Below are 9,615 nucleotides of genomic sequence, written 5' to 3'. Positions count from 1 at the left end.
TAGTATAGTATGTCATCAAAAATGTTATACAACCGTCATAGTATGTCATCCATAATAGCATGAAGAATCATGGTATAATATTTCATCCAACATAGCATGAAAAAGCATAGTATAATATGTTGTCCAAAAAAACATGAAAATGACAGTCATGTATTTTGTTCAAAATTGGATCAAAAACTGTCACAGTACACTCGAAAACCAACTGAATTAAATTTAACAGACACATTTTTTGTATTTGAACAAAATATTTTCTTTATTCTGCAAGAGAACTGAATATGGTGGAGCTCCACTGATAAACGTACATGAGTTCAGCTCATAAACAAATGGAGAATCTACAACCAACAAACTATTGCAACCGATACAAGAAAGTAAAGTGAACTGTGATTGGCCAAAACCATTTCAAAAAGAGAATACCAATAGAAGCCAGTGGCAGGTATGGCAGAGAGTAACACTGAGAAAGAGACCGCTTACAGTCAGTCAAACAAAAGGACCACACAAGTTTCTGAATTTTGACTATTAACTTTTGAACAGTTGGGTGTTTGGGCTTCACACCAATGTTAAGGTCAAGTCATATGAGTTGAATTGTTGCAATCACAGTATATTTAGTTTGCATTTAGGTTTTCTATCAAGATCAGATTTGGTGTACTGACAAAATTTAGCGCCTTGACCTTTGAGTTGGTGATCATATCTTAAGAGTTATAAATGATTCTGCTTCGGCACATGATACACCCGAAGACCATAATGTACCAAATGGTTTAAAATCGTTGCTCACATTGTTGCAATAAGACAACATTAACTACAGTTTACAGAACATGAGCTGTGACATCAGGAAAACTAAAAAAAAAAACTAAAAAAAAATATTTAAAGCCAAATGCTTTTAAACGTTTTTGTTTTAATCTGATGAGACATATATTTCTATATAGTAACGGTCCTCTCTCTCAGTTTTACGTTGTTATAGCATTATACAACTGACACAAAAAGGACTGGAACTTGTTTCAGCTGTAAGCAGTGATGTTAAATTTGCTATATCAAATTCAGATCTGAATACACCATTAACAGACAAATAACAGTTGTTTTTCAAAGACATCTTTTTTACCATTTTTCTTTTATACACAAAAAACAACAGTCAAGAGTACCAAATATGCATGCTGGATCTGTACGTATGTCAAAAAGGGGTAAAAGGGAGGGAGGGAAAGGGTGGGTGTCATATACACTTTTTATATCTTTTTTTTTTTAAGTTACTTTTTTTTTCTCAAAAGGTCTTTATTTTCATATATATAAGAAGCTGTTACTCCTCGAAGCTGTGCTGGGTACTGTGATCAGATAAGCAGTGGTAAGAACACAACACGACTCCTCGCTGAGAATCACAAACATATTCAAACCTGGCTGCAAATAAAACTTTGCAGAACTGCTTGAGGGTGTGTTGTAGTATTTGTAGTATTAACGGTAATAGAGGAACAACAGACAGTTGCTATCTTTAACAGTCCTGGGGTGGTAGTGAGTATAAACTCTCAGAAAGAAAGGTAACAGCAGGCTTATTGTACCTTGTTGTAACAGAGACTGCACCTTTTGTTTGAATGTACCTTTCTTTTCTGAGCCGGTTTCCTGGAGTTATCTGAGTTAGAGTTGAGTTTTCAAACTCAACTAAACAGTCTGTTAAAGTAAACTTGACAAAACAGATATTTTGGTTTGTCCCACTAATGCTCCTTCACTGCTGCTCTTTCTGCCTGTTTTTAGAACAACTACGAGCGAAAACCCTGCCCATTCAGAAACACCCGCCCTGTGGGGGTTGACGCACCTGAGGGAAAAACATGCGCCCCTCCATCACAAACCCCTGGCTGACAGAAAAGGGAATATTGCATGTTGTGGTGGAGTGAGACATCAAGGAAAATGTCCTGCAGAAATCTGTACATGAATTTAACATGACTGATAACTGACATTATATAAGGGGTGTAAAACTACACCACTTAACACATTAAAAAACATGAATTTAAAGTATTTTCGTCCCTGCTGACCTTCCGTACTTTGAGTAGCAAGCTGCTCTTATCTGAAGGGAAAGTTGTGACTTCATGATATACATCATTCTTCTAAAATAGATTTTTGTACTTATCAAAACAGATGATCAAAACAGAATTATCAAAATCATCAACTGAATTAAATCAACGTCAAATTTAACTGTACATGTACGGAGGCCTGAGCGTCCCAAAAATCCAAAGCTTACGTACTATTAAAACCAAATCTGAGATTTCTGCAGGACATTTTTACACAAAAATGAGAAAAGTTTCAAACTGCAAAGCAAACTTAACTCCAGCTACAGTCATCATGTGCAAATATATGAAGTAGCATGAGTGAGAACGCTGTGACTTTGGGTCGTTTTCTTTTTAATTCCTCAACAAAAGTCAGTTTATACCAACAAAGCACAAACTGAAGAGTGCAGATCAAGTTAAATCTGATTGAATTTTTTTTATATTGGGACATCATTGAACAAAGATTTTTCTAAAGACTGATCCTTCCTGACGTGTCACTAAAGTACCTGTTTAAACTCCTTTAACACAAATGAATAGATCAACAAACAATCCTAACTAGCTGAATGGGACACTCATTCACACAACATGGTTTTATCTTCTGAGTTGTGATAATATCAAGGCAATGGAGATAAAAACATCACTGAAACATCCTTTTCCAATGAGCGACAACTGAAGGATTAACAACAACTGAAATCTTTGGTCTTAATGTTTTGGGGGAAATGAAAACAGTCAGAAGACAGCGACTACGACTCAAAACAACCCTTCAAAGTAATATCTTTTAGCTTTTTATATATATATGATAGGACATCTCCGTGTAAATGTGACTCATGATGCAGACATCACAGGTAAATATTAACACAAGTCTCTTGTAGATGATTATGTGTGCAATTTCAGACAAGCCCTATGTGAAGGAAAAGATCTGAACATATCTCTGAGAAGTTTCAAAAAGCGCCTCCTTTCCTCCTAAAGTAGCTCTATGTTTGCCTGTAACGAATACTGTACATCTGTCATAAAACTCTAAAAACGTCTGCCCTGCTCACCATAAAACGAAAGGGAACTCCTTGTTTTTTATGTGTTTTTTTTCCTTTAATAAATGTATATTTCATATAAAGACATTCAACAGTGAGCAATGCAATATAGTTCAAGTAATAAAGTTAGGGATTTTTGGAGTTCCCTGTTCCAAAAACAAAAATCAGCTAGTAAAACAAAGAAATAAAACCTTCGGACCATGTGGTGATGGAGGGGAAGGAAAGACTATGACACTGGTGATAGTGCTGTGACTAAGCTACAGGACGCCGTGAGCCTCTTGAAGTGAGGACACTACAAAAGTCAAAGTCGTGGCAATCTAGCTTAATCGGCTGAGAGTTTTTTAAGTATCAATGCAGAAAAAACCCTGATTTATTTCTTTTCTTTCTTTAAATCGCTGGCTTTGTTGTGTGGTCGTTTCTTACGGTAAACTTGAAACACCTGAGGGTTCATGACCGGAAATGTAATGAAGGAGACATCAAAAAAGTCTGCCAAATCCAACAGGCCTGCATTTCCGATAGCACCTTGAGATTTAGGATCATCGTTTCGCATGACTTGCGGTGCTTGAAAAACAGGAAGCAAAAAACAGCTTTGGACCCGGAGTGTTCCTTGTTTTTTTTTTTTACATTCAAGACAATATCAACAAACCCCGCCCTGCTGTCCCCCCTAAGTCCAAGAGAAAGGACAAAGACCGCTGTCACAGGTGGACAGCAACAGACACAAAACATAAAATAGGCTGTGTCCTAATTCAGTGGCAGAGAACTGAACCTTCTCCTCTGTCAATCAGATCGTTAGCAAAGAATTCACCACAGTCAGTATGTTTACATGATGTTAGAAAAAGTCACGTTATTGTTAAAGTTCGACTAAAACTGGACTTACATGTAAACATGTTAGTCCAACTGTAATCATAAGTACAAATTTATCAAAGCTGGACTAACACATCTAGATAACGTGATTGGCATCAGATTTACTATTTTATGCATACGCCTGAGTCAGACCTGAACTGAAGTAAGCTTTCTGCATATCCTGCATAGTCCCTGTGCTGGACTTTGATCCAGAAGTCAAACAGCCTAAATTTATAGAAAAAAGCCAGGAAAAACAAAAGACGAAGAAACCAAGTAAAGCATTGAGTACATAAGAAATGTAAAGCAACATAAAGTTATCCATTTTTCCACCGTTCAACATGGAACCTTTTGCGAATTTATGTACGTAATAGGTCAACCTGAAGATGGTCCAAAAGCATATCGGTGGAGTTGGACATACTGTCAATAAATCGATTATCTCCCGGTGCTTGTATACTGGGACAAGGAGCGTATTCCAATTAAAAAGCTATAACCATGCTCAACTTAACAGTGCATGTAAACGTACCGACTGTCATCACCAATTCTCGCAGTTGCCAGATACACTGAGTTGGATATCTGTGAAAGGGCTAAAATGTATTTACTCTGAAACATTGGGTAAAACTTGTAGCCACACTTTGTGCGAAAGGAAAGTGGTTGCAAAACTGCAGACCGTTTAGGTTAATGTTGGGGTCCTCGACAATACAAAGAAAAGTAGGAGAAAAATTTGTCAGAGCAACAAATAAAGAAAGCAAAAGCAAAATTAAATTGTGATATCTACTAATTACAGGGTGTCTAAATTGGAAGAAAAATAAGCATATTTCTCAGCTGAATTCAAAAGTGGCCCCTGAAATAGGACACAGCCAACATGTCACCACATCCTCTATGCTGCAGCTGTTGCGTCCAGCTGTGTCAGCACTGTCACCTGCTTTAGCTTTAGTTTGAGGGGGTGGTAGAGAGAGACCACTGGGTGCTCAAAGCTCGATCTCGTTTGGCCTGTCCTCACCAGCAAAACGACTGATTTGATTTCTACAGCTGCATGAACAATTCATATTAACAATTTGCTTTTACACAGCTTTGTTCATTATGTAACTTCGTTTACTTTTTGTTATTAGGAACTGGCAGGCCATGTCTGCTCCGACCTCATCTTAGCATGGGTGCTGCAACACAGCAGGCCTGGAAATCACAGTGAGTATAGCTTGTTTCTATCCACATTTTTTTGCGCATTGTTCTCTGGCATTGAGGAGAGCAAAGTGGAAATCAATCTGAAATGGTATCACCAAAATGTTTTTAGACTTGGCTGAGGTGGAAATGTTTCCACTGGCATTATGTAAACCTCTTCTTTAGCCAACAGATTTTTGTAATTTATTTTCAAAGAGACACTGTCATTGCCAATTTTGCTTCTGTAAATACACGACAATGTAGGATTACAGAACAGTAACATTGAACCATGATGTACTGGTGCTCTTTGATCTTGTTACGCCTTGTAGGGAATATTTGTGTTGACAGAAATTTGCATTTTCTTTGGGACAAATTTTCAGAAATTGAATGGAGCAATTTTATGTCATTTTGGGATCAACACCGCTGAATAGAAATCTGTGAACAGGCCAAATTGGATTAAGCACTGCAGGCTTTAGGACACTCAAACTGGAGAGAGCGCTCACTATCAATGGCTTTCAGGTCCACAAACCTCACCTCCCACAGCTCATCTACCTAATGTGAGCAGACTGTAGCAGGGGCGTTTTGTGTGTGGGGGCAGATAACGGTGATACCGTAAGGGGTTTGCACACTGTAGGGTGTGAGGAGGACATTGAGACAGGGGTTTAGATAAACACATGGTGGGTACAACCAAGGTTGTAGCATTCACTCACAATGACTCTGCTGCTGCTTCTCAAACAATGGCCCTCTTCCTACAACCTGATACACTGCTTCAGACGCGCTTGTGTGTGTGTGTGTGTCTGGCCCATACACTCTGATGCTGGCTTATCACACTGTGAAAAACACTGCAGACAACAAAGAGGGGGAGGGTGCTTTGTCTGACTTTGTAACCAGCGTCTTTTAGAAGAGCGTCTTTAGAAGAGCTTTTTGGTAGATGCCCTCACAAATGTTATCCTGTAAAAAAACAAAAATAAAACAAAACAAATTAGCAAGTGCGGTGAATTAAGAACAGCTGCCTTTGTTTGCCATAACCCCCTCTTTCCTTTTCATTCTTAGACTAGACAGCAGCAGTGGGATGACTGTCTGGGGACACCAGAGTCACCCCGAGACACAACGCTGACTCCAATCATCTCACGTGGCTCCTTGAAGAATCAGCCAATAGGTGAGCTTTAACTTCCAATCAACAGCCAATCAGTTATACAGATTTGTTTCAATTTCCTAGGAAGAATAAAATGCAACTTGTTATGGTTTTTCTCTTCAGTTTTTGAAGATCTCTTTTATTGTGTGATGCTTTCTTTAGTCTTTGACAGAAAATGCTTCCACTGGTTATAAAGTCAAGCACCGGCAAAAAGTTCTGAGTTTTAAAAAAAAAAAGGACAAATTTAACAAAAATAAAATAGGAATCGACAAACAAAATTGAATTTCACTCCAAAAAGCTTCACTGTGCACTTTGATTATCTCTCAGACCTTAGTGCGTCTCTCTGCTTGACTGCTGAACTATATTAACACAACGCTAGATTGCACGTTCTTTCAAGTTTTCAGTATTTTTCTTCTAAAGCCTACGTCTTTAGCTCGGGACATCGCCTCCGTCTGCCTGCTCGCTGCGTTACACATAAAACTTTTCTTTTTAATGAAAGCTTATGATTTCTGAAGGTTTTGTAACAAACAACACAAAACAGTCCCCGTTTTTAACCCACAGTCGTTAGCATATATTCATGAATCTCACTCTTTTTTAGTTTAACCACACATAAAATGGGTTTCAGGTTCTCTGGTCAGACTTGCTCTCTTTTATGCTTTTATAAGGATAAGTTTGGTGAAACTGAAACCTTTTCTTGTCTGGTATAAGTGTTACAACATTTCTGACTTCAGCACTCTGTACGTTACATTGGGATTTGGTCACACAGTGCTCCCTATATGAGAGTTAAATAATCATATTTTTATGAACTGCTTTACCCTTCAAGTGGCGGTAAGAAGTCGACATGAGAGGCATCAGAAAAATACCAAATAGGAAAATTGAAGAAAACAATTAAGTATTCACTTGAGCTATTACAATTATCTAGTTCTCTTTAGTTTATAGAATGTCAGAAAATAATGAAAAATGTATAAAAGCCAAATGCCATGTCTTCAAATTGCTATTTTTTGTCAATTACATAAGAAAAAAAAGCAGAAACCCAAGACAAAACCTTTAAAGTATCCTCTTAGCTGCCTTTTTTTCCTCCATTGGCTGAAAAAGTGATATGTTTTTAGCTTTATTTTGGACTTTTCACCTTTAACTTCTACAGGGAGTGCTGAGTGAGTGAATCACAGAAAAGTCATTGCATCTCGCCTGTTCAGGGGTAAAATTGGCGTGTTCAACCAATTGTTGTGTCTCCATCAATGCTAATTGGACCTGCAGCCGATAAATTCCCGTGTCTCCGCCGACTGTAACCTTTCCGACGACATTAAAAAGCCAATTATTAGCAGATTTTTCGTGCAGTGGAAAATGGGCTTAAGGTACAGAGTGCTGAGGTGACACATGGGACTAAGTGCTTCTTACTAGGCCATCTGTATTTACAGAAGGTCCTGGTGTTTCTGTTTACGTACCATTTGGTTCTTTTTCAAAAAAGGCTATTTGGTGCACAAGCACATGGCCTGAAACTCGGTTTTATGTGTGGTCTCGAACACACCATTCGTTTGCTGCTCTTCATTTCTTTCTCCATTCACAAAAAGAACAAAACTAAGAAACACTAACTGACTCTTTGCCCTCCCCCTCCCCCTCCCATCTCCACACCAACTTTGGTCTCTGGTTCTGTTCTGTGACATTGCCATTTACACATTGGCAAAAAAAAGACAAAAATTATGTTCCAGCAAAGCAAAAGTAATACAAAAACCCCTCTACAGTTAGTATAAAAGCAAGCCTTTCGTCCTTCTTTTAAGACTACAAAAACTGTACGTGTCGCTAGTGCCCCACCCTCCCCCTTAACCCTTCAGCAGCAGTCTACATGGAGGAACACTTCATTAAACAAGTGTCCGTTGTCTCGTTTATGCTACATTATTTATGCTTTTCGTACAGAGAGGGACAGAACAGACACTCGATATCATCTCCTCTTGCATTTACCACAAAGCTATGAGAAACAAAAAGAAACATGAAAACGACTCCAGAAACAAACAGAGAGGTTGAAATATAATCATCTGAGGTGAAAAAAAAAAACTGAAAAAAAAAATTCAAAATGGGAATGTTTTCTTGTCATCTTCGTCGTCATTTGCGTGGTTTTTGAGTTACTGGTAATAAGTCTGAGCTGGAGTTTAGGTAGCAGCGGGGGTCAACCTGAAACTCTGAAGTCTCCTACTTCGTTTCCTTCCTTCCTTTCTTCCTTCAGTCGCTTATTTTTTTTTCACATTCACAAACATTTAAAACTTCCTTGTGCAAATCAAGCAGTCTTTAGAAAGAATGCCCTCCGAAATTGTTCTTGTAAAAATATATAACTCCAAGGTGGCTGACGTGTGTGTTGCAGCAAGTGTTTAATTTGTTTCTATCTTTATCGCGTCTGGTGTTAGCGTTGCTCTGTATTTCAACCAATCCCCCCTCTCTCCTCCTTCACTCGCTCCGTTCTCCCTTCCCCAGGAGGGGGTTGGTTTGTTGTCTATGTAGGGGTGTGCGGTCGGGTGGGTGGGGTTCATCTGCGTCCGGAGGGCATCTGTGCGTAGACGGGGTATGCGAGGCGCACATTGAGCGAGTCGTTGTGCTGCACCAGGGAGGTCTGGTGGTAGTGGAGCACCAGGTCCTTCAGGCTGCTGTACAGGTTGTAGGGCTCAGCAAAGCCGAAGCCGCGCGGTGTGCTGTAGATGACGCAGTGCTTCACTTCGCCTTCGACACTGAGGGCACACAGAGGACAGGTTCAGTCAGGCTGGCGAGTCGGGAATTTAAAAATAATTCAGGAGCCATTTCCTATAGGTAAACACAATCATCTGCCTCCAGTCAAACTTATGCAGATACTTTTTAAGCCGCTGTTCAACCAGTTTCAGATTATTCCCTAAAACTGTCTTTGTTCTAGAAATTCATAGAAAGAAACTGCTGTGCTCATTAGATAGTTCCTGGAAAAGACTTTGCATTATCCATGCAATTATTACCAAATGACAGACTGTTTAATTGGTTCACTTCCAATTTAGTTTGCATAATGTATTGAGTCTTTAATTCCTTTCACAGTCAAGCAGTTGCCATTTGACCCTTTGGAACCTATTTGGCTTCTTTTTTCATCAAAAAAAGAGTAAAAATCAAACAAAGGACTGACCTGAAAAATGGGTAGATTTAGAAAAACATTTTTAAAGCTTTGGAAAATCTATTATCCTAATTACATATTAAGAAATATGTTATAGAATGAGTATTTTTAATCACATTTCTTGCAATTTGATGAACACTTGTTAGTAGTTTCTCATTGCCTTTTTCACCCATTTTTTTAAAATGGGAAACAAAGCAGTTTGCTTAATGTTTAAATACTTGTGAAAGACCTCTGAAAGCAGCACAAGAAAAGTGATCAATCCAGGTTTCAAAGGATTAGTAGGGATACTCGATAACATTGGTGTAT

General features: G+C 38.6%; 1 protein-coding gene across 7 annotated transcripts in view; it reads right to left on the bottom strand.

Moving 5' to 3' along the window:
* Nucleotides 1-225: 225 nt before the first annotated feature.
* pik3r3b (phosphoinositide-3-kinase, regulatory subunit 3b (gamma)) overlaps nt 226-9,615 on the bottom strand; it is a 316,493-nt gene continuing 307,103 nt past the window's right edge. For all 7 annotated transcript variants that reach the window (XM_088077407.1, XM_088077406.1, XM_088077408.1 and 4 more), the window contains one exon: nt 226-8,905. In XM_088077407.1, coding sequence (XP_087933533.1) covers nt 8,707-8,905 — 199 coding nt within the window. In that variant the 3' untranslated portion in view covers nt 226-8,706. The remainder of the gene's footprint in view (nt 8,906-9,615) is intronic.

This window comes from Plectropomus leopardus, chromosome 5, assembly GCF_026936395.1.
Source record: "Plectropomus leopardus strain MGB_pleo_1.0 chromosome 5, ASM2693639v1, whole genome shotgun sequence".
Taxonomy (NCBI): domain Eukaryota; kingdom Metazoa; phylum Chordata; class Actinopteri; order Perciformes; family Serranidae; genus Plectropomus; species Plectropomus leopardus.
This window is presented reverse-complemented; position numbering and strand designations above follow the sequence as displayed.